At 43.2% G+C, this 25,688-nt stretch overlaps 2 protein-coding genes across 3 annotated transcripts in view; both read right to left on the bottom strand.

Annotated features, from left to right (window-relative positions):
* B3GALT5 (beta-1,3-galactosyltransferase 5) overlaps window positions 1-3,300 on the bottom strand; it is a 28,774-nt gene extending 25,474 nt beyond the window's left edge. Inside the window, exon 1 of the mRNA XM_017736337.1 lies at window positions 3,221-3,300. The gene's annotated coding sequence lies outside the window, so the exon portion shown is untranslated. The remainder of the gene's footprint in view (window positions 1-3,220) is intronic.
* Window positions 3,301-5,000: 1,700 nt separating this feature from the next.
* SH3BGR (SH3 domain binding glutamate rich protein) overlaps window positions 5,001-25,688 on the bottom strand; it is a 25,904-nt gene continuing 5,216 nt past the window's right edge. The window contains exons 2-7 of one of the 2 annotated variants that reach the window (XM_008635310.2): window positions 25,060-25,245; window positions 18,717-18,797; window positions 12,078-12,233; window positions 8,854-8,883; window positions 6,506-6,613; window positions 5,001-5,506 (exon numbers count right to left, since the gene is read on the bottom strand). In XM_008635310.2, the coding sequence (XP_008633532.1) occupies window positions 6,548-6,613; window positions 8,854-8,883; window positions 12,078-12,233; window positions 18,717-18,797; window positions 25,060-25,245 (519 nt within the window). In that variant the 3' untranslated portion in view covers window positions 5,001-5,506; window positions 6,506-6,547. The remainder of the gene's footprint in view (window positions 5,507-6,505; window positions 6,614-8,853; window positions 8,884-12,077; window positions 12,234-18,716; window positions 18,798-25,059; window positions 25,246-25,688) is intronic. The other variant, XM_017736351.1, reaches the window with a different exon arrangement.

Raw genomic sequence — 25,688 nt, 5'->3', positions numbered from 1 at the left:
ACTGTCACCTCCCCAGCCAGAGGGATGTGGGAAGAGAATGTGCCTGTTTTCTTTATTTCTTTATTTATTTGGAGCCTATTGTGGAGGTGCTTCACTTCTGTTGAAATAAAATAATAAACAAACAAAAAAAATCCCTGTGGTTAGGGGTAAGGAAAACACAGGCTGGGCAGCAGGAAAGAAGGCAGCTTGTGTTCTTGGTGCTGCCTGGAGATCTCCAGGACTGCAAATTTTATCAGAGTAATGTGATTTTGAAGGCTAAGGCTGGCAACAGCCTGGCTCAGCAGTGCTCAGCACACAGCTCCAGCTCACCTGCAGCCTCTGCTCAGCCCCACCAGAGCAGGGGACTGGAAATTGGAACTGACAGGACAATGGCATCCAGCCAGGATCCCATCCTGGAGTTCAGCAGAGCAGAAACCACGGAGCTTTGACCCCAGCCCCACAGCTCAGGGGCTCTGGATTCTACAGCCACCCTCACCCTCTCTTCGTGCACTCTGAGCTCTGCTGTGTCCTGGTATCGATTTTAGAGTCATGGAACTGGTTAATTTGGAAAAGGCTTTTAAGATCATCAAGTCCAACCATTCCCCCAGCACTGCCAAGGCCACCACTGACCCATGTCCCCAGGTGCCACATCTTCACAGCTTTTAAATCCCTCCAGGGATGGGGACTCCAGCACTGCCCTGGGCAGCCCATTCCAATATTTGGCAACCCTTTCCTTGCATAAATTTTTCCTCATATCCAATCGAAACTTCCCTTGGTGCAACTTGAGGCCACTTCCTCTTGTCCTATTCCCTGCTCCCTGACAGCAGAGCCTGACCCCTCCCTGGCTGCACCCTCCTATCAGGGAGCTGTGGAGAGGGGGAAGATCTCCCCTGGGTTTCTCTTTGATCCACTGAGCTCCACTCTGGTGCTACAGAGTTAAGGAGAAAAAAAAAAAAGAAGATCCAATTAAAAAAGTTCTTCTAGGTTCTTGCATTGTTTTGTGCCTCCAGGCTTCTTTTCCTGGGGCTACATTTTCCTGAGGGATTACACTGCTGAGGAAGGAGAGGGGCTAACAGCTTTTTCCCACACCTCTCAGCAAAATTCCAGCTAGCTGGCAGGAAGGCACTCTGTGTGACATCTTCCTCTACGTGCATAAGGAAGCAGCCTCTGCAGTCTCAGAAATACGCTCCAAACTTTTTCAATGAAGCAGGGAACACAGATAAGTTCTGTTCTGCTTCAAAATGTCATGGAATCACGGAATCATTGAGGCTGGAAGAGACTTTCATGGTCATCCAGTGAGCAAAAAACAGGCCACATTCTCAGCCATTTCTTCTGCAGGCTGCTTAATAGGAGAGTTTGGTGAGAAAGCAGTGAAAATACAATGTGAATTCTTTATGTGATAGCTGTCAGGTATCAATATGATGGGGGGAAAAAGTTATCATTTTTAAAGGGGAATGGACAATTCAGAAGCAAATAATCTTATCAAAGGAAGAACGTGCAGTTATGCTTTCATCCCTTGATTGGTGCATTGATACTTTGATTTTATTCCCACAAATTCTCTGCAATATTTTCTCACTTTCAAAGGGGAATAAAGGTGCAAGAAGTTAAATGGATAGTCTGTGGTCATAAATGGGCTTGGATGAGCTGGTATCAAAACTCAACTTCTCTTAAATCCAGTGGCAGAATTATTTCTCACAAATCAGACATCCTGAAAGAGAAGATACTGTGCCTCAAAGAAACTGTGGTCTCTGAAACAGTCCCAGGTGTTCTCAGAGATTCATCCTTCATCTCTCTGAGACAAGGAGTCCACAGTTCCTTCCTGCTTTTATCCCTGGAGATGTTTAAAAGTCAAGATGTGACTCCTAAGGACGCTTTTTTGTGGTGGGGTTGGCAGTGCTAAGTTTATGGTTGGACTCGGTGATCCCAAGGGTCTTTTCCAACAGAAATGATCCCAAATTCTCACTCATCACCATGGTTCTCCACCCCTAATTTGGACTCCTGTGCCCTTGATTTGTGTCATCCAACTCTGCACCTCGAGTAACCAATGAGTTACTTTCCCCTGAGCTAAATGGAGACAGAAACTAGCTAAGATTAATCTCAGCTGAGATTTGTTGCTCCCTCCCTGTGCTTCATGCTTGGCAATGATGGAAACAACAAGCATCCTTCAGGATATTTGACATCAAACCTAAAACTCACAATCTGCTTCCTGAAGAAAAAACTTTCTTGAGTTCTCAGCTTCCCAGATGATATGTCAAGCATATTTCCAGCCTCCTGAAGTTGTCAAAGGATGCAGACAAACAGACTTATCTCCTTTAATGCTGATATTCTCATATTAAAGAGAAGGCTGTAAGCAAGTTTTATTACTTGGAAGGTGGATGAACAGATGTGGTGGCTGGAAAAGTGGCCAGAAACCCTGACTGGGGGCTGGCACTGCCCTGGCAAAGCTCCTGAGCAGTTTCATTTCTCTCCAATGAATTTCACGAAGGGTTTTCTTAGGAGAAAACCTCTTACAGTTTTTTGGCTCAGAAGTGCTCTCATCCATGGCCCAAGCTGCCTTCTGGACATGCCATTCCAAACCATTTATTAGCAACACAGTGAAGCACCTCATATTTATTTTCCTACAAAACAAACCGCTGACTAAACCTATCCACTTTGTTGCTTGCCATGGTACTTGAAATCACTTCTTTTACACTTCAGCAGCCTGTGAAACTTGACAATCAATCATCCTAAAGTGCCAACAGCCACATCCTATGACATATATGGATCTGTAGGAAGCATAGCTTGAAGCCTTTCTAATTTTAGCTTGTTTCAGGATACGAGAAATTTCAAGCATCAATCATCCAAGGAAAACGATTTACATACCAAAGTGTCACCAAAAAAAAATAAGAATGGCCTGCTGGTTTGTGTGTAACTGGGGTGCACTGGGAGGATTTTTCATCCACATGTTTCTGGAGCCTGTGAAATGCCATGTGCTCTGTGTTAACCAGCTGCAGTTGCCTTCTCCCAGTAAAACAGGAATGACATAAAAATGCAGACAGTATTCCTCCAAGTGCCTTTAAGCCAACAGCTCACAAATTTGTGCTACTGGTTTTCATTCAGCTGGAGTTCAGAGAAGACTTAATTCTTTGCCCAGTTGCACTAAATTACTACAGAAAGTATTAAGCTTATGTAAGCAGAATTAACATTATGGCCAAAATCACTGAGCAGCAGCTGGCCCCCAGTTTATCCTTGGCATACTCACAGCCTCCTTTTCTCCTGGCAGGATGAGCAGCACATGCTGATCCCAAGGAACGCCCCAAATTTCTGTGCTGGCTGTAGGATCTCCCGCTATCCCGTTTGCTGTTTCACCCCAGTCACCAGCTGAAGACCAGGGTAGTGTGTCCCTCCCACACAGGAGGCTTAGCATTCCTCACATTCCCTCCCAGCCTTCCCAGATTAGACCCTCTCCAGAAGATCACTGCTGTGTTTCTGCCTTAAAAAGAATGTGCAAAGTGTGGTGGGTTTTGTTTCAAGCCCAAAGTCTGTGCCCTGCCTGATGTCCTGAGTACACTCAGGTTTTTGTTCAGGAGGGAAAAGTGGAGCTCGTGGTTCATCAGCCACGGGAAGCTCAGGCAGCCTGGGAATACATCAAGGTACAGCACACATTGGATTTACCACACTTCCAGAGTGATTCACAGTTCTGTGTTCATGTTGTCCATCACACTCCCAAAAGTCCAGCCTTCTGCTCAAAACCTCTGCAGCAATGACTGGCTTTGATTTGGCTGCTGGCAAGATGGGGAAAATTTTCCCCAGGAAGAGGAATCTCCTGCAGGAACATAAGGAATGGTTAAATCAGTGGCTCACCTAATCTGGTACTCAGTCTTTGGAAGTGGAAATGGGCAAAGCTATTTAGGGACAGGCAAGTCTGACGTATGTAAAACCTTTTGCCCCCAGTCCCCAGCATCTGTGATTCCTTGGATTGGGGATGTTGTGGACACATTCCAGGCTGTAGTATCCATTTATGAGTCTCCTGTTCCTAACATTGCCTGATCCCTTCCTGGACTCATTGGCATTGTCAGCTTCCATAACATCCTCTGATGACGAATTCCAAAATTTCCTGACTCACTGCATAAAAACAAACATTCTCTCTTTTTGCTCTTTCAAGCTGATCTATTAATTTCATTGTGTCTGCTAATTTTCATTATGGTGTTGCAGGATTTTCTGACTCACTGTTCTGCATTCATCTTTATGATTTTTTGTAGTTGCCTTGGCTTCCTCTCCAAATTGAAGAGTCTTCTGTCTCCTCATGGAGCAGCTGTTTCATCCTCTCCAGCTGCTCTTTTCTTTGAATTTCTTAGATCCTCAGGTTTTCCCTGAGACCAGACTGCACAACCTGTTCAAGATGTCAACACAGCCAGGTTTATATGGCAGCAAAGCCCTGCCATCCTACTGACAGTGCATTTCCCTGGGTCTTGGCCACTGCTGCACCTTGAGCTGATGATTTTGGAAGGACGTGGAGCTGCTGGAGAGAGGCCAGAGGAGGCACCAGGATGAGCAGAGGGATGGAGCAGCTCTGCTGGGAGGAAAGGCTGCGAGAGCTGGGATTGTTCAGCCTGGAGAGGAGAAGCTTTGGGCTGAGCTCAGTGTGGCCTTGCAGGGCCTGAAGGAGCTGCAGGAAAGCTGGAGAGAGACAATTCCCAAGGCATGGAGGGCCAGGAGCCAGGGAATGGCTTCCCAGTGCCAGAGGGCAGGGCTGGATGGGAGATTGGGCAGGAATTGTTCCCTGGCAGGGTGGGCAGGCCCTGGCACAGGGTGCCCAGAGCAGCTGGGGCTGCCCCTGGATCCCTGGCAGTGCCCAAGGCCAGGCTGGACATTGGGGCTTGGAGCAGCCTAGGATAGTGCAAACTGGATGATCTTTATGGTCCCTTCCAACCCACACCATTCCATGATTCTGTGATTCCATGACTTCGTACAGCCCACAGCCGTAATGATGGAGAAAACATCTGCATGCAGAGTTAAATTAATGCTTTTGCAGACAAAGAGCAGATACAACAGAAAACACATTTATTTAAACTGCTGCACGATGGGAATCTCAATCATTTTCAAATGCCAGCTGAGGGAGAAATGACTCACATGGCTTCTTTACAGGAAGCCTCTTTGCAGTTTTCAGTGGTGGATTTCTTTTCCTCTGAAGACGTCACTGGTGTGAGTGCAGTCGGCTGCTGAGTGGCAGCAACGTGCCCGGCAGTGTTTAGACGTGGAGGGAGACATGGTTCCTGCCCTGGGAGCTCACAAGCTAAATGTGACATGGACAAAACTATCCCAACACAGAACAATTGACTGAAATATCATCTGTCAGACATAAGACCCATTTTAACAAGCAACTGGAATACCAAATATATATATAAAGGCTACAGGTGGGACAGAGTGCTGTCTGTGTTCTGTTCATGTTTATGTGTTCATTATTCTACAGGCACAAAAGGTAGTGGTGCTTTGCTTGGGAAAGGGATTTTCTTTTCTTTGGTGGGGCGGCTCCAGCTTGTGCTTCCTGGACAAGAACAAAGAAAATTAGATTAGAACTCAGCACTTCTCTGGTGTTACAGGTCTGAACTCTGGACAATGTTGTGATGAATTAATTCCCATGCAAAAGAGGAACCCGGATTTGGGAGAGGTGGCAAGAAAGGAGTGATGGATTTCCCGCCCTGCTGAGGTGATGGAAAATCCCACCAGCATCTGCTTGGTGAAACCTTTGGCAACTATCTCAGGGTCAGCTGGAAATCCAGCCCAGGACAGGTTGGACAGGGCTTGGAGCAACCTGGGGTAGTGGCAGGTGTCCCTGCCATGGCAGGGGATTGGAACAGGATCATTTTCAAGGTCCTTTCCAACCCAAATCATTCCATGATTCTATGGATCCTGCTAGTCCTAGAAAGAGCATTTTGCACTTTGTGTCTGTGATCAGGACGAAGTCCCATCACCCCAAGGGAAATCTGCTGGAAATTCCAACTCTCTTGTAGGTTACAGTTTCTCCCTAGTCCATGATTTTCTGATCTGTATTTCAGTGCAGGGGAGAAGGGACAGAAGAAGGAGAAAACCTGAACATTAAAATGAGAAAGCACATGCTGACAGAACTTGAACAGTGCTGGATGCTCACACACCTATACAGGACATATTCTGCCTTCCAGATGCTTCCTATTTTGAGGTTTTAAATGTGGCCTATTGTCAGTAATTTTATACTGAGTCATATTTCTTGTCAGGCTCCTCTCCCTTACCAGTACTTTAAGTTTTCAACTAAATTTGAGAGAGGGATTCATGTGAGACATGGAGCTCCTAAAAGCCACAGTGAAATCAGCAGCTGAGTAAGAAAGCAGAGGGAAGAATTCTTAATCCATGTGAAAGAAAAGTAGCAACAGTTAAATCTACTTTTGAGTCATCAGCTGGGCACTTTGTGCATGGACACTTTGCCCCTCCACAACAATAATTACAAAAATTGCAAGTTTATGTTACTTTAAGGGTATTTAGAAACAGTGCTTGATATCTCAACAGTTACCTGAAAACCTGTTCAAGAAATATTGTGTCATAGGGAACCATACTAAGACTCTTCCTTTTCCTCCACCTCTTCCTTTTCTTCTCCCTCTCCCTGCTTTTCTTCTTCTTCCTTTTTATTTTTTTTTAAATGGAAAATAGTTGTAGTTACCATACAGGAATTGAAAGAAAAAACAGTCTTGAAATGCAGAGCTCTGCTTTTACAACTGTTCTGTTTCTAGTAAATGCAATATTCTTTGAGATTCAAAAATAGAATTAATGTGTATTTTTTAATCTCAACATGCCAGAGCTTTAGTTTGTGGAGTTAATAGGCAAGTGATGGAATATAAGAACCCTTTTCTTAAGGAGGTTAGAGCAAGTGGCTAAGATGCAAATAGATGCTTAAGATCAAAATGAGAATATGAAATAAGTGTAAATATGACAAAAAGTTTAGTATTTTTAATTATACAATTATAATTATACAATATATACTCTATATATACAGTATCTATAATTATACAACTATATATAATTTAATTCTATTTCTTGGAGCAGCAAACAAGTAAAGATTCATGGCACAGGAACTAGACTCCTGAATGATCTAAAAATCATCTGGAATCAGATAATAGAGCCTTGTTTCTATTTCAAAAGTTCTTCTTTCACTTTTTTCTGCAGGAGAAATGACACAATTGAAGGAAAACAGCGCTTTGCTTCAATCAACAGTTATCTGAAAGCTTGAATTTGTGTAACACAGACAACAATCTCTGCTTATTGTCTTTCTAGAGTAAATGAAGCTCTACTCTGAAAAACAACTGGAAATTGCTTTGTGGGCTCCTCTCCTCCTCTTCCAGATCTCTTGTCCAAAGCCACTCCCATGTGTATAAATCAGCTTTATCTCAATCTGCCATCCCTTCACAGATTGCTTAGACTGCAAAAGTGATGTGAATTTCTTGCTGGCATAATCAAACAACCAATCAAAGAATCCATAATGAACTCTCAGTCAGGACTGCAGCTCGTGTACAAGCAGCAGAAACCTTTGTTTTGTCTCTTGGACACCTCCTGTCTGTGCAGGAGTCACACCTGAGTTGCTGAAGTAAAATCCTGGTTAAATATCTCCTTGGGGATGGAGCTGTTGGAATCAGATTCCTGGTTTCAATCGTTTTTCAGGGAAAAACACTGCACTAAAGAATCACTCCTGCAAAACCAGGAATGTAATACAAACATCTGTGGGTTAGAAGTTCTTATGCCAAAGGAATATTGCATCTGTGGGCATTTTCCCCCAGGAAAGGTGCCTTTCTTTATCTCATGAGAACTCTGATACAGGGCCAGGAGAGACACATCTTTCAGGTATTACCAACTGCCATTCAAAATTCAAGTCAATTAACTTTCACAGAAAAAAAAAGAGGGAATTTTTTCTGGCTTGAAACATCACTTGGTGGTGCCAGGGTACAACTAACCAGCCTTGATGGCCCTCACCAGAAACCCCAGGAGCTCCCATACTTTGCTCATGGGTCCAGGAGCTTTAGGGTCTGGTAAACACATCCTGGGAGGAGCAGCTGAGGGAGCTGGGAAAGGGGCTCAGCCTGGAGCAGAGGAGGCTCAGGGGGGACCTCACTGCTCCCCACAGCTCCCTGCCAGGAGGGGCAGTGAGGGGGGTTCGGGCTCTGCTGCCAAGTGAAAGGACAAGAGGAAATGGCCTTAAATTGCACCAGAAGAGCTTCAGATTGGAGACTAGAAAAAAAATTTCCCTGCCAGAGTGGTGAAGCCTTGGGATGAGCTGCCCAGGGAGTGCTGGAGTCACTGTCTCTGGGAGTGCTCAGGAGGAGTCTGGATGTGGCCCTTGGGGACAGGGTTTGGGGTGATGCTGGTGCTGCTGGGGTGGGGCTGGATGATCCTGAGGGTCTGGGCAAAGCAGAAAAGTGTCTGAGGATTTGCACCTGGGTTGTACAAATTCTGGCGAGGAAAATACCTCCTTTATGGGCAGAACTGCCTAAATTGTCAGCATGAATCTTTCACACTCAAAATGCAATCACAGCATGGTGTCAGTGAGTGATTATCAAAGATAGACTTGTCTTGGGAGTCCTTGGCAAATTTTACTGAAGAATCTGTGACAGACAATTTGTCTTCCATTTACAGATTTTAATGATTAAAGGCCCATCTTTGTTCCAGCCAATAACACCACAATATGACCCATCATTATCTCTACTGTTATGACAGTAGAGATAATTATAGAATTATATTGTAGAATACGACTGTTGTGTATTTACTTTCATGAATAAGAATCTACTGGCTTTTGAGTGAAGCAAAGGGACTGAAAAGGAATTAAATACACACAAGCAAAAGATGATAATAAAATATCCAGGTATACTGTACCCCTGTTGCTGCATGCTCTTCCTTGCCTTCCTACAGAAGAGATACAAAAGACCATGTTGAAAACATAAATTAAAGAAAGAATATCAGGAGGCAGACAGGGAAAACACATCAGAAGTTAAACACTGAATTTAGGAAAATTATGTGGAATTCACTGGATTCACTTGGAGATAATAACCTCCAAATTAACTCACAATGCACATTCAAGCTTAACTTTTATGTTGGAAAAGGGCTACAAAAATCATTAAATCAAGCTCCCTTTTCCTCAGTTACTTCCAATCAAATCTGCTTCATTGGCAAGCAAAGATTTGGAGCTGGGTTTTGTTTGCTTGTTCAGGTGGAGTTTCTGTGGAATTTTTTGGTAATTAGCTGGTCTGCAAAACGAAAGTTAAATCAGAATTACAGAGAGTTTTATCTACGCTATATATCATCACTCAGAATCTGGCTTGTGATTCTGTTAACTGTTGTAGGCTGCAACAGATGCCTTGGCTCAACAGGGAATAAAAAATAATACAAGCTGGTTTTAGACTGTAGATTGAGCAGAAGTGATGAGAGAGATAAAAAAGAAAAAAAAAAATTAATGTACAAAGTGAATAGAACTTAATGTTAGATCCTAAGCTGCCTGTTGGGGGAAAGAGCTGATCCTACACGTAATCCCAGAGAGAAGAGGCAAATGTCACAGTGCCAAGCAGAAGGCAGAGGGGTTGATATGAGTTTTCAGGGAATGAGTTAAGGGAGTGAGTTGCAGTGCCTGGGTTTAAATATGGCCTGGGGAATTGCTGAGACAGGATACAGACCTGCATTATAATATGATTTTTGAACATGTTTCTAAAATAGCTTTGCTCTGAAGGGAGCCTAATCTGTACTGAAAACAGGTTTAACTGGGACACCAGTTAAAAGATATTCTAACCTCCAAGCTTAAATCTGAAGTCCAAATCAGACAGTAAAACTACAGAAAACTTACTACCAGCACATCGAGTGACCAGCAGGTCCATGTCGTGCTGGAGCTTAGCCTTTTCCTCAAGAAACTCAAAACCAAAGGGACAGACAAAGCAAGAAGGAGAAGCACTACATCCATGGTTTCCTCATGGTCATATCAGCCTGAGACAAAAAGCTGGAGCTTCTGGATTTCTGTATCTCCCAGGAAGGGCAGCAGAAGCTGGAGAGAGCTGCAGCCTCCACATTGACCATCCCCTGCTACCGAGCACTGGAGGAGCCTCCCGAAGCCTGGACCCTCCCTGCAGCCCCACGGCTGAGACAGTCCCAGTTTGTTCTGGTATCTGTCTCTATCTTATCTTTGCTTACTGGCAAAGGCTGAGGTAATTTTACCTTGCCAAGACTCTTCCAGAATTTTTCCACAGTGCTGGTATTTCTCCTGCAAAGTCACTGGAGAAAAGCTGGCTTGGTTACACCCCGCAAATGGGAGTCATTTTTGAGATGGTTTAAAGCAGTGCTAAACAAGGCCAAAATTCCAATACTAAATTCCCCCTGGCATATTAATTCAGCCACAGAACATAAAACTGCCATCTTTCAATTTTTTGTGTTGAAAATACCTGTATCCTTCAGGACTTAACATCCAGTAGAGATACTCTGATGGCAATCTGGCAGTCTTTGAGCTTATTTACTTTCAAAAAACCCTGCCCAGATAAGGAAATGGTATTTTAACTTTCTTTTATAAGCCTAAAATGAGATACAGGGGCAAAAGGTGGAATTCACCTCACTGTAGCTGCCTCAGAGTTGCTCTTCTCATCTAACCCTGTCCTCTGTGTGCTGTCTGTAGTGAGTGAGAAGAGCAGAGTTCCTACAGAATGATTCATGCCATCCCAACTGAAGTGATAATTGGGATGAACTATAGCAAGGCAGGCAGATGCCACGGCACTGAAGCGATTTGCCCTGGCTGACACGGGAAGTGGGTGTCAAACAGGGCAATAAATGTTTTCTGTACTCTCTCCTCTGCCTCTCCCCTCCCTGAAAAACTGAAAAGAAATCTATTTTCCCCTTTTAGCTCCAATCCTTTCTGTGAGAAACGGAGCAAGGTGCTGGTTGCATAGGAGTGGTACTGCATGATATCACTGCAAAACCTCTCCTACACAGCTGCTTGACACATTTGCAGATGTGTTCCAGCATTCTGTTCTCATTTGAAAAACATTAAAGCAGAATGCCAGCCAGGCACCCAGGCCAGCCAGGGGATGCACTGCAGTTTTGGCTCCTCTCAAGAGCCAGAGAAAAAAGGAATTTGATGGCACTCACCTGCCAGCTGAAATTCATAGCAACATGAAAAGTGCTTGGATATAATTTTCCTTAAGGAGGAATTTAGTTCCCACTGAGGACAGTCTCTCCTCATCACTGTTTTGAAGTTATGAGTGGGACTTCCCAGTGGCTGAGACTTGCATGAAGGTGTGTCAAAGAGGCTTTTCCAGCCTAACAGTGATTGGATCACTCATTATTAAAAAGGACAATGGGGAAAGGTCTACAGAGAGGTGTTTCCTCTGGAGAAATATTGCAGCTAGATTAAAAAAAAAACCAACCAAACTCCATTTGTTCTGATCTTTAATGAAAGAGATGATGCATTTATGACAGATATCCCCCTGGGACCATCTGATCTCCAAACCACAGAAGAACATGACAAGAGTGAGTGCTTGATGCAGCAGCAGGCCTGATTCCCTGGAAGTGTCACCCAATGCTGCAGCATTCAAATAAATCCATCCTTAAATCCAAACTGAGCTGCAGTTTGAGATCATTACCAGACCAGGAGCAGACAGAAAGGAAAACCCTGGCCTCCGTTTCTGCACTGCCCAGGGGATTCTGCAAGGCCTGGAGAAGGCACTGTCAGACCTGCACCAAACATTTATCACCCAGATTTACGAGCACTGCACATGCTGGCCATTGAGAGTGGCAATTTTTTTTTTTCACACAGGCAGGACTCAGATGTCTAGTCCTAAATTATCCTCCATAACTAGACTCTGGTTCCCAATGACCATCAAGATAAAATAAAAAGCTTGTGGTAACAAGTGGCAAGAGGCAGCTGCTGTTACTCAAGATCCAGAACAAAGCTCACTTTTATCTAGGTTTCATATCATCCTGATATCAAAGAAAATACACCCAAAAGACAAGCAGGACTGCTCTGCAATCAGTCAGAAGGGCACACTAGGAGGGCCTGTGGGTTTATGTTTCATGTGCTTAGCACAGGTAAAACCCTCAGATCACAAAGAGAAAGGAAAAATTACCTGTTGACCTTCTGGTGGTGTCTGGTCAGACTGAGCCTCTTCTGGAGCCCCTTCATCTGCCTTGTCTTCTGCGTGTGCCTCAGTTTCATTCGTGGCATCAGACTTTTCATCCTTGGATTCAGACTTATCTTCCATGGCATCAGACTTTTCAGTCTCCTGGTAGCAAAGGGGAAGTCATTGTAAGCTTCAGGGCACACAACCAACAATTCATTTCTATAAAATTCTTGACTTTCTTGTTTTGGGAAAGTGTTTTTCTAATTCAAATGAAAATACCCCCTTTTAGGGTGTATTTCTCCTGTGAAAAGAACACCTGCTGGCATGTTGACCTGGTGGGCTTTGTGTGGGGAAAACATGAATTCAAGCACTTCTCAGCATAGCAGATTCTCTAACCTTTCTCTGGAAAGTTTAATAGAAACCAGCGTTCACCCTGATGGCACATTTAAGCTTCAAGAGAAAAAAGCTTTTTCCACCAGCATGAATTCCAATTAAACATCATCCAGAAGCTACAGGAAAACAGAAGTAATAAAGGATTTCACATTTAGTCTCTTAACTTTCTTGCGTAAAAACATCAGGAAACTCTTCCTGCATCATTCAATCAAGTCTATTTGTTCCAGCACCATGACCAAGCACCAGCTGGGAGGTTCTTTATTTGAAAAATATCCTGGTGTCCTTTCAGCCAGGTGGCTGTGAAAGGTCACAGTGGCTCCCACACTGTGTCAGATAAAAGGAGGCCTCGAGTGGAACAGCAGAAATAGGATGAATTGCAAGAGCATGAAGTGCAAAGTCACCGTATTTGGGCCAAGCAATTCTGGGTCAGAGATTAGGAAGTGATTTTTCTATTGCACTTTGGGAACTTGTTAGTTAATGATCACCAAGGAAGAAAAAGATGGATGTATTTAAATAAGCACAGGATAACTGAGCCATGAATATGATGTGACAATGAAAGAGGTAAAAATGTGATCCTCAGATGCATGAGGTGAGGCAAAACCTCCTCTGGATTGCTCTGTACCATCCTAGTCACTCAGGCTCAAGAAAGAGAAACTCAGACTGGAACAGGTGCAGAGGGGAAGGAACATCTGAGGGAGTGGAGAGCTGTCTTATGAAAGGGTGACAAAAAAAGCTTCATTGCTTTAATCTACTGAAAGTGATGCTGTGAGGGGATATGATGGCACTCCCAAAATAGAACAGAGTAAACATCAGACGGGGATAGGGTAAGGAAGAGCGCTGAGGTAGATGCAGAACGAGTACAAATTGGCTGTGAAGAAAAATTCTAATCATCATCAGTGGGAGATTTCAGAAGAGACTGGTAGTAGAGAAGCTGAGGTAAAGGACCTAATTATTAAAAGGAAATCTGACCCCTTCTGAGAGGTGTTATCTGGGGTAGTTTCCTCTGGAAATAGAGAATTGGACTCAGGGGAGGTTCTGTCCTGTGCCATCCTGAGTCCCACGCGCTTTGGGAAGAGCAGCACATCCCCGAGAGGACACAAACTCCTTCCCCATCCCTGTGACCAAACCCTTACAACTCAGCCACCTGGTTGGTTTGGGGTTTGCTGCTTTTCCGTAATTTCATTTGTCTCTACAGTTAAACAGAACCCTCAGTCAAGTTCCCCTTTCCTTTAAGCTTCACAAGTTCTCCTCCAGTATCTCCATCATAGATATTTCCTCAGCCAGTGCACTTATCCTTCAGAACAGGGTGTGTCTGGCTGACTTTTATCCCCAGAGCTGACTGGCTGAGCGCTGGCTTAGGGATCTTTGTCCCAAGATGTGCTGCAGGACATAAGAGATGTCCTCCTGATGACAAGCTCTGCTGGATAGGGACAAAAATGATGTAAGGGAGCTTAGGAACATTAGGAAGAAGATATCAGCAGTTTGATGTTTTTCCTGAAACTCGACTGCCTGTAAGACTTGGTGCTCTTTTGGCAATTTTCTCCTGAATCATGGAAAGTCAGTTTTACATCTAAGTAACCTGCAGTGAAAAGAGAGTGGGCACAAAGGTCCCAAAGATTCTCCTTCCTCTGGAACTGGAGCTGATCAAGATTAAAGCTTTAAAAAGCAAAACATTTCTACCTCACACCAGCTTCACACTCTGTTCCACAGCTGCACAAATGTTCCTGCCAGCACGTGGGGGATGCTCGGGGAGAGGAATGAGCAGCTGGGAGTGAGCAGAAGGAGCCAGAGGAAGGAGGAGGGAGAAAAGACAATTTCTTTTTCTGGCAGTATCATTTCATTTCAAGTACACATAAAGCTGTGGGCTCAGTGCACTCTGATGTTGGTGGCATTGTTATTAAAAACAGATATACAGAGACATTTGTTTGGCTTGGTTTACTGTTTACTTTTCCCCCAAAAGCTAACAAAATCTTTGAAGATTAAAATATGTAATAACACAAACATACATTGAAATTCCCTTGTGCAACATAGTGTTAATACATTGTTTTCTTAAGGAAATGGTAACTTCTTACAGAAGAAGTTCCTCAAATGAAAAGGAGAGTGTTAATGAAAACTAAATTCATAGAAAAATGGAATGGTTTGGGTTGGGGAAGAAGCATTAAAGATCATCTCGTTCCAACCTCCCTGCCATGGGCAGGGACACCTTCCACTAGACCTGGTTGCTCAAACCTGAGTCCAACCTGGCCTTGAAATTGGTTAAATATTTATTTTCAGCACAAATATTAACACTTCATTAAAATCCATGCACTCACTATTTTTGGCTGGCACATAAAATGCACAAGGACCACAGAGAGCATCCTAACTGAAATGACCATATTGTATGAATCCATCTCAGATCAACCATATATTTAGATAATAAGGCACAAAAAAGAGGGGTAGCTGAAAGAACTAAACTCTAGAAGCAGCGTGTTATCAGCCAGAACACACACACACACAGAGCTCCTGTTAATTATATGGAGAACTCTGACATTCAGAATATCATTGCTACACTGGCTCTCCATAGAAACACAGAATTTAATTTTCAACTAATTCAAAATGAAGTACCATTTCTAAAGATTGGCTGACAGGTCATTTTCTCTTTAAATAAAAAGCACACAGCACAAATTTGTAATTCAAAGCAGATTTAGGAGAAGCCTTCCTCCACTAACTTAAGCTCAAGTATCTACAGATTCAGGGATATCAAGATTCTGGATATTAAGATCAAGAATAGTGGGATTAAGGCTTCAAGTATGCACAGTATTTGAAAACAGACCCTCAACTCACGTAAATCACTGAGTTCACTGCATCAGACTGAGCATAAAAGTGGTGCCAGCTTTAAAAAAAATGTACCCAACTTTTGAGGCAGCTGAGACTGACACACCCAATCTCAAACATACAAACTGCACTGGTTATAGCTCAGATCTGGTTGTAGCTCAGATCTACACATGTACCCCACTGGGACATCACTAATCAGGTCACTAATCCAAGATTAAACAGGATCTTTCAGAAATCTATCATGAATTTGATTGATCTTTGAGTCAGGCATAAGGTACAGCTGCCCTTAAAACCCTGCCCTGAACCATGTTTGGAATTAATCTAGACCAGGTATTCCTTCAGGTGAGGAGGTATTTGGTATTAATAGATTAAATTATTTATTAACACAAGCACTGTGTCTGCTGCTTCTCCCAGGCACATAAAACTTTCTTCTCAGCCCTGTTAAATGATGCTTTAGAAAACACAACAACCACTGTGGTGGGGAGGCAACAGGAGAGAGGATGACGTGAGCTAAGAGACCCTTGCTGAAGCACCACAAATATGGATTGCTTTCCTGTAAAGTCACTGAATTTTATGGGCACATTGCACCATTTAAGGAAATAGATGTACTTGGTGTGATAAAATCACAGAATCATGGAATCACAGGATTATTTGGGTTGATCATCTTGTTCCATGGGCAGGGACACCTTCCACTATCCCAGGCTGCTCAGAGCCCCAATGTCCAACCTGGCCTTGGACACTGCCAGGGATCCAGGGGCAGCCCCAGCTGCTCTGGGCAACCTTTTACAGTGCATCACTACCGTCACAGGAAGAAATTCCTTCCTAATATCTAATCTAAACTTCCTCTCTTCAATTTGAAACCATTCCCCCTTGTCCTGGCCCTCCATGCCTTGGGAATTGTCTCTCTCCAGCTTTCCTGCAGCTCCTTCAGGCCCTGCAAGGCCACACTGAGCTCAGCCCAAAGCTTCTCCTCTCCAGGCTGAACAATCCCAGCTCTCGCAGCCTTTCCTCCCAGCAGAGCTGCTCCATCCCTCTGCTCATCCTGGTGCCTCCTCTGGCCTCTCTCCAGCAGCTCCACGTCCTCCCTGGGCTGGGCCCCAGGGCTGGGGCAGCTCTAATATACAGAATATATTGATATATAGAAATAACAAAACCAGAGAATCTGCAGAACTGAATGTGCATTTTGCACTCAGCAATGGCAATGAATTGGCAATGAATTTAACTACAAGCATTGGGAAGTTACATTTTGTTGAGGGAGCCCCAAAAGGTTCATCTGTTTCCTCTAGGAAATAGGCTCAAGACAGCCCTGCTCAGGATGCTGCTGGACTGTGTTGTGAAACAGCATCAGGGCCATTAAAGAACTTCTCTACTCCTGTTGCAATATGAGACAAAAGATAGATGGAAAAATAAACAGAATGTTTTAAGACAAGAGTACCAAGGAGGTATCAGCTTCATATTAATCTTTTTCATGTCTCAGCATGGTAAAAATCCCTAGAAAGCAAATGCTCACTGCCTTGTGGTAATTCCATGCTTTAGAGTTTGCTGCTTCATTCCAGAAAAAAACCCCAAAACCCACACAATTTTTTAAGAAGGGATTAATAGGAAACCTTATCATATGTGTCATCATCAGCATCTCTTCCACACCTGACTTATAATTCCAGACTTATCCTGCTGGAAATCAGTGTCACAAGCCATTCATTGTGCTTATCTAAGGTCGAGCTGACAGAGAATGAGGGGGAAGCAGAAGCAAAAGCAGAGCAGGAGAGTTCTTTGTTTGACAAAGCACAGGCAGCCTCTCCTGCAGTGAAGATGCTGAGAGACACCTTTGCAAGAAGTGTATGTCTCTCTCAAACAGAAATAGGATCTGAAAGGGAGACTATAAAAATCCCACTTTTTCATGGACTTTACAAACACTCTCACTTATTTGCACTCTCCGGACTGAAGCCACCACCAAGGCAGCAGTTAATCAGTGTAAACAAGACTTCCCTGCTACCAATGGCACTGACAAACGAATCTGCCCAGCAGAATGCACCAAACATATTATTTTCAACATTTCCAAGGTTGTCACGAAGTAGAAACTGTAATAGCCTCTGCTGACAGCTGGGAACAAATGAATTCTAAAAATTGTTACTTTGCTTCATAGATATGGCATCTACCAGGACCTTGCATGAAGGAGCAGATAATCTGTGGAGTGGGAAGGTAGAAAAATGCAATTTTCTTTATCTCATTGATTCTCCACATATCTTTTATAATTATTATAATATGCAATACCTGCAGTCCTTTAAGCCCTTCATGGCTTTCTAGATGTTAATTAAATGAATTCTCACAAGACCCTTGTGGGGTAGGCAAGTCATTTTTATTTCCCTGGGTGGGAGATGGCACAGCTAAAGCAGAAAGTTTAAATCACTCTCCTTATCATGGAGGGACTCAGCGTCAAAGACATTTATAACAACTGGGGCTCTCCCCTGGGTGTATTTTCAGCTGTGGCTCTCAAAGCACTTAGCAAAGGCTCTTTTTTTTTCTTTTCTCTGCTTTTACAGAAGAGGATAAACAGAGACATTTCCAATGATGTTTCACTCAAAGCTGCTGCAGAGTTGGACCAAAGGCAGATCTCCTGCTCCAAGGCAGATCCTCAGCCAGGTCACCACAAGGCAGCAGAGTTCTCCTGTCACTCTGGCTCATCATTCCCTTGATTAATTTCTTTTGTTCGCTCACCCACGTTAAAGATGGCAACATTTTATTACCATCTAATATGATCTCAGGATAGCAGAGCTGTAATTCTCTCAGTTATAAAACTTCTAATTAGAAGAAGATTCTAGTAAAGAAAAAACACATTGCTTTCTATAAAAACAACACAAGGTAAAAACAGGGGAAAAAGCCCCAAAATAAAATGTTTTTCTTTTGCCAGAAATACATTAGAACATTGTCAAAATGTTACGGAGAACCACGGGCAGACTTGCCAAAGGGACTTGGTGAAGGGCTGGGTGAGCCTTTTTCTCCTCCAGGCAGAGGGAGTGAGCTCCATGGTGCCACTGGAGGATGGGATGTGTCTGATCCCAGCCCTGCTGTCAGGGGCCAGGACAAACCCTCTGATATAGTCAGGGGCAAGAGAAGGCTTCTTGTAACCAACACAACCCAGAAACCAAGTCAGGGAATCTGCATCGTTTAAAAGCTGAACACAATAAAACACTGCTTTGTGTCAACAACATCAACAAACCCATCAGCTGGAGCCATGGTAACAAGCCTGCAGTGAAAGAAGGGAGGAAAGAAGTATTTTCTAGTATTTACTGAACCAGCCACTTTTTTTCCCTCTAAGAACACTTTGCTGCTTCAACATCTAATGTATTGCTTGTCACTGCTTCTTGTGTGACATGCTGAGTCACTGCCTATGTTCATCTTTTATTAAAATCAAGTAAATGGAAGGATAGAAGTCCATACCTTTGTGCCTGGAGGAGGAGCAAGGCCCAGGAACGAATAAATAATATTTTCTTCCTTAGCAGAGAAAAAGGATTCAAAATCCTAAGAAAGGAACAAACAAAAAAACCCAGAGAATTGGTATCAAAAATCAAATAAAAAGCACAGGAGGAAGAGACCAGCCCAGGTAAATCCTACATTGATGAGAATGACCATGCATTTGTACAACTGTCTGCATTATCTCAGCCCCAGGAAAAAAACACAGATAAAGGGAGTTTCACACAGGGTGGCAAAATGAATATGAGCAAATCTCTCCAGAGACTTACACTTTAATTATATCCCATCCATGTCAGAATCAGATAAAATTAAGTGTCTCATTTTAACGTGCCTCAGCTGTACACTCCCAGGCAAAGCTATTCCCATTCAAACATTAAGATAAAGCTTGTTGTGAGTAAGGACACAAAATAGGCCCTCAAAACTCTGGAACTTCTTTGTGGCAAATAAAAGGCAACAGTCAACACAATAGCACAAGTGAAACGATAAGAAGGAAACCTTCTTTTAAAGAAACGCACTCTGGTTAGAAAATGAAGTTATTTTCAGACCAGCTTAGGAAAGGGTTGTGCTGCTCTCTCTGGTATCCATGTACCAGCCAAAATCTCTGGTGCACTGGTGAAATGAAATTATAAACCATCACATGAAATGCCTGTGTTCAGTGGAAATGGAACTGAGAAGACCAGGGACGCCTCCTATCCTGCCATCTAGAGCTTGCATGCTCTTTACTGTTTTCACCTGTACAACACTCCTATCAATTAAGGAAGTTTCGCTATCACATTTTTGTTACTGGGAAGTTCATGGCTCACATCTTACTCAGGTAAAAATCAGAAAGTGTTTAAGATCTCAGCAGAAACTCCAGTCAGAAGCGACTGGCCCAGAATCACACCCAGCTCTGGGACAGGGGACTGAACATGTCCTGCTGAGCCCTACACTACTGCCTTGATCATGTTATCATCCTTTCTCTAATCCCAAATAACTCCCAGAATAGAAGCCTGTAAATAATAAGGTGCTGAGTCATCTTTGAGACTTGTTTGTAAAGCTGGGTTAGGACCTGAGTTGTTTTATTGAACTGTTTTAGTATTTCCAGAGTATAAATTATTGGAAAGGCTGGAGTGGATGGTTTAGAAGTCACCTTAATGTCAACAAGAGCAGAATCAATGACATTAGAGTGCAGTTTGGAAGAGCTTTACAGACATGACAAATGACAACCCATTTCACTGATTTATCTGAGGGACAGATTGGCTTTCACACCGTCACACCCAGTGGGAACTGCCCCATCTAGGAGATGCCCTGGAGCACATTTTGCTGCTGCTCCAGGCCACCCATTTCTCAGACCATCTCTCTGCTGTTTTCCCATTGCTGTGGGATTCTCCTTCTGGTCTAACACAGGCAGTGTCTGCATCTGATTCAGGGATTTAGGAGTAGTGCAGCAAACAAGAAAATGAGGATTTTCTGCAATTTGAAGGGCTGGAGTTTGACATGGCCATGCAAACACAGGAAACTTGTGCCCTCCTGAACACCACATACTCATAAACCAGCCTGAGCAAACCATGGCACGACATGGCAAGAGCAGGGGAACAAAGAGAAGACAACAACAAGGAAAGGCTGTGGAGTGGAATTGATATTTTATATGTCTTTTTGAGGAAAAGCAGCATATGGCAAGTGTATGAAAATTCTCAAGAAACACAAAGCCTTGTAGGTAACCAGAGCTGAGGACACAAGTGAAATACATGAATGACCACATAACTCCTTATCAGAAGTGGGTATAATCTTCTATCATATCAGGTGCTCCTTGGCAACAGCGAGTGTGCAATGACATCCCACAGTAAGTGGAAGGTCGCTTATTTCCTCACACTGAGGAGGAAGCTATCATGTCTTAAACAAGAGATAATGGAATGTCTACAGTGATCACGGAATAGTTTTCCTACTGTGTATTTGCACCTATGCTTTACTAATGGTGACTTGTTCACATCTTCATTTGCTGAATGACTAAAGATAATTGTTCCCAAGGCAGGCAGTAAGAAAAAAGAGCAGGAACAATTTATTTCAGGTAAGCAGTAATTCTATCTGTATGAAAAGACATAAATGGTCTAAGTGGTGCCATTTGTCAACTGGATATCAACAGAAAATTCTTCTCCCTATTTTGGCTAGAGCACCAGGTCAGAGCACACAGAGAGGGCATGGAAACACCATCCGTGGAGTCTTATGGAATTCAGATGGCCAAAGCCCCAGGCAATATAAACTAACTTTAAAGCTACCCTGCTTTGAGCAGCAGGCTGGACTAAAAACCTCCAGAGGTCCCTACATTTCCATAAAATTTGACTTTAGCAGTTACAGAACTGATAGAATCATAAAATGGCCTGAGTTGGAAGGAAGCATAAAGCTCATCCAGTCCAACCTCCTGCCATGGGCAGGGACACCTCCCACTGTGCCAGGCTGCTCCAAGACACCATGTCTGCCAGGGAACAATTCCTGCCCAATCTCCCATCCAGCCCTGCCCTCTGGCACTGGGAAGCCATTCCCTGGCTCCTGGCCCTCCATGCCTTGGGAATTGTCTCTCTCCAGCTTTCCTGCAGCTCCTTCAGGCCCTGCAAGACCACACTGAGCTCAGCCCAAAGCTTCTCCTCTCCAGGCTCAACAATCCCAGCTCTCGCAGCCTTTCCTCCCAGCAGAGCTGCTCCATCCCTCTGCTCATCCTGGTGCCTCCTCTGGCCTCTCTCCAGCAGCTCCACGTCCTCCCTGTGCTGGTCCCAGGGCTGGGGCAGCTCTCCAGGTGGGCTCTCACCTGGGCACAGGGGCACAGGGACATAATCCCAATCCCTCACCTCTGCCCACACTGCTTTGGATGCAGCTCTGGACACAGTTGGTTTCTGGGCAGCAAATGTACATTCCAACATCAAATATAAGTCTTACCTAATAATTCAGGGATGTTTTTTAAAGTATGTACGTGGGTACTTTAGTCTACCGATTTCAGTTTACAGAAGAAAGCAGAGATTTCAGCTTACAAAGAAAAACAGATGTTTACTTTCCATTTCTTTCCTAGTTTTCTAGGGGTTTTTGTTAAGCAAAAGCAAAGACAAGAGCAACAGAGTGCTCAATACATTTTGCAAGTGACACAGATGCAGAAGTCTGTCTAGACATGAGCAAAGAAGCAGCTTAAGAAAAAGATCAAATAAGGACATAATTGCCAGCACTGATAGATTCGAATGGATACTTGAAATTGGTACTGTAGCAAGGCATACAAAATGAATCAATTTCTAATCTATTTCTTCAAGCGGCAATACCAAAGATCTGAGGGAAAAATATGATCTGAGCTATTTATAAGACAGTTTTAAGCTTCTCTGACCTCGTGGAAACACTGCTTTCAGGCAGTGTATCTTCATAAAAATCCATCCACAAGAAACCCCCACTTTACAGTACAAGCTGAGGAGTGGAGCAGCTCTTCATCGTCACCCAGAAGATGCAGACACTTTTATGTGCCAGCAGAAAAGCAGATGAGCAGCAGGACTGACTTTGCTTGCTCATCATGTCATTCTATTCTAGCACAAAAAGGAGACTCCTCACCTGTCCCCAGTACCCCCTTTCCTTATGACCACTCCCAAAATGTCACTGAACTGCAGAAGAGGACATCGGACAAGGTCTCAGAGGACCATTCCTCCAAAGCAGGAACCACTTCATTATTCCTGACAGGTGTTTCTCTGATCCACTGCTAATGACCTTTAATGAGATAATGGGGCAATCTCCTGAAAACTGCATATTTTCTGATGTCTGACTTAAACTTCCTCTGCTGCAATTTCTTCTCATACAGCTCATCCCACCTCCAGTGGACGTGGAACAGAACGTATTTTACAAAATCCTACATAATTCAGGTAGGAAGAAACCTCAGGAGACCACCTAGACTAACCTCCAGCTCAAAGCAGGGTCTATACTGAATTCAGACCAATAATTTGCTTTTTGCCACAGCCCTTAAAATAGTTGAAGGTTGTCATGTATCTTTCTAAATCTCTGTTTCTCAGGTTAAGGAAGGAAATGTTTTATCTTGACTTTTTATCTCCCAAGGCCAGATCTCCCAGGCAATCATGATGCAATGTGTACACACATGCACATGTGTGAATGAGAACCAAACATTGGTAAGAACAATTGATAAGACCACTGATAAGAAGGGAAATGAGAGAAAAGAGTGATCCCAGAAAGAAGAATGGGGAAAAATGAAATGTAACAGATTTCATCTTTAAGAAAGAAAAAAACCCAAAAGCTACTACCTGGGAATTAAGAACATAAAAATTAGCAGGAAAATGTCTTACAACAGAGAAAAAAAAAAAAAAAAAGAGGTGTGAAGAGCTTGACTCATTTAGCACAGCAAAATGAAGATTAATAGAGGATATGATTCCCATTAAAAAGTATATTGGACTGGGGCTGTTGAAGCTAAAGGCTGATTGGGGCCTAGCAGGAAATGGGTATGAACTGCCTGCATTTAGCCAGGCCACAAATTCAAAGGGTTTTAGATGCCACAAGAGTGAGGGCCTTAAAGGCTCATGAGAGCAACATATTTTAAAAGGACTTTCATGAATTCAAGATACTGGACTGGAGTCACACAGACCTTTGCAATCCTCAGGGATATTTTTAATAAAATGGCTGAGGCCAAAGGAAGTGGGACACAGGGGAAGATGTATCAGATAAATGTTAACCAGCCTAAAACAATTCTGGATTTCAGAGCAATGGCTCTGCTGGCCCTGAACAGGTTACACAGGGAAGCAGGATGCGAATCCCCAGGTTTTCATTGTAGAATGTGCCATTTGGGAGGATTTTGCAGCAGTCTGGCAGCCCCTGGCCATGTTCTCAGCCCACGTCACACTCCCTGTGCAGCTCCCTCAAGGCACCTTCCCCTGGGGAGAAGGGTAAGGCTCATGTACTGACATGGATCTCATTACCTTATTTATTTGGAAATAATGATGCTATAAATTAGTCTTTGTTATGCACCCGCTGGGATCATTAGCTCTGAGCTTTGAGAGCTGGGTACATTAGAATGCTGGAGACTTTTAGACTAATTGTAAATTTGATTGAGTTTTTAAATTAGTAGCTGCAACTCCTTTCCCCATGGAGGTGTCTTTGCAAAGGGCTATTTGTTCACTTAAATTTATTTCAAGATGTAGATTATTCAGCTTCCTGAAATAGCTTTAGACATGGAGTAAGAATTGTGTATTTATCATTTACTGTCAAGACTGACCAGTTGCAACACTTTATAAGGCAATTACTCTTTAATTCCTTCTATAACTTCTCCAGGGAACATCAGAAATATTTATTGCAGCGCTGGCCGCCACAAAACCCAGAGTAAGATTTTTCAAATTATACTTTTTATTGGTGCAGACTGGATGCTGAAATGCACATGAACTCCAACCCACCAAGTTCTCTTTTAGGAATTCTAAGAGGAAATGAGGAAACAGCTGCACTCCGATGTTCATATTATCCACTTTTGCTCTGAGAGCACTGAAGTTAATTCTGAAAACTCAATGGCTTGTAAATCCCTGCTCCCCCAGTACAACCTTGCAGTAGTTCACACTGGATTTGTGCAGTAACTTCAAACTGGGCTCACTGTGTGCCCTGTGTTCCAGAGCACCTTGCAGGTTCATTTCAGCCATCAGATCTGAGCGCTTTCCAGTCTGGGCATTTCCACCCAGACTATGAGAAAATAAAAGCTCTCAGATTATCTCTTTTGATTCACAGTCCTAATATTCATACTGGCACATTATTATCTTTCTCTGCTTTGAACAAACTGTTTCAAGAGAAAGAACCTGTTACAAGCACATATGAAAATATAAAAGCATCTGATGAGCACTACAGTTGCTGTTATGAAGAGTTGGATATTTATTGAATAAGCAATATAATTTCAGTAAGTCAAACCCCATTCTAGAATTATTTCAGTAAACAAACATTCCTATTTATTTGTATAATACAATGGAAAGGCAAGATTCCTTTTCACAGCCTCTGGTACCTCAGATATTGACTTGATATCCTTGAAGCCCAGATAAATCCAAACAAACAAAATATCAACACTCTCCATCAAAATTAACTGAAACTTCAAGAAGCTTCTCCAGCCAGTTTTCCCTTTATGCATATTTTGCTCTCAAAAAGAAATAATCTTCTGTTTCATTGCTTTTCTGTGCTTAAAAAATGCTTCCTGAGAATTGTTCTTTCACAGTGAATCTCAAATTGTTTTAAGGAGATTGTTTGACACTTCCTACTAATGGAAAATAGTCCCTTTCCGTGAGAAACCACTCTCTGAAGATATTTAAATTTCCAAGCAGCTTCTTACCCCACAGTACCGCTCCTCGTTGAAGATCTGTGGCGGGAGGGGAATTCCATTCTGAGGCTTTTTTTCACCCGGGACATTCTCTCTCATCCATTTCCTATTGTCCTCATCTCCTGCTATGTCCATTTGCTGAAAGTCAATCTTGTTGGCCTCTAAAAAGCCCAAGACTTCTTGCTGTTTCTTTTTTATCTGGGTAGGAAAGAGGGAAAACAACATTCCTTCTTTAAAAAGAAAATGGTTTTCTAAAAGCAACTACTATTACAAGAACTCAGGCAAGTTTGTCAAGTTCACAGAATCTTTTAGGTTGGAAAAGACTCCAAGATGATTGAGTCCAACTTTTTGTCAAACCCCACTTTGTCCCCAGCCCAGAGCACTGAGTGCCACGTCCAGGCCTTCCTTGGACACCTCCAGGGATGGGGACTCCAAACCTCCCTGGGCAGCCCCTTCCAATTCTTGACAACCCTTCCTGTGAAGAAATTCCTCCTGAAAGTTGGAAGTTCCTGAAGTTGAATTCACTTCTCCAGTAGCCCTCAAACATTTTGGAGCTGAGATCCAACACTTTCTGTCAGCACCCAGAGTGCTGCCACTACATCCCTCCCACCATACACCCACCCCCCAGCTTCTTTCTTTCC

Source organism: Corvus brachyrhynchos, unplaced genomic scaffold, assembly GCF_000691975.1.
Source record: "Corvus brachyrhynchos isolate BGI_N302 unplaced genomic scaffold, ASM69197v1 scaffold434, whole genome shotgun sequence".
Taxonomy (NCBI): domain Eukaryota; kingdom Metazoa; phylum Chordata; class Aves; order Passeriformes; family Corvidae; genus Corvus; species Corvus brachyrhynchos.
Note: the sequence above shows the minus strand (reverse complement) of the source record. Positions and strands in the feature narration are given on the sequence as shown.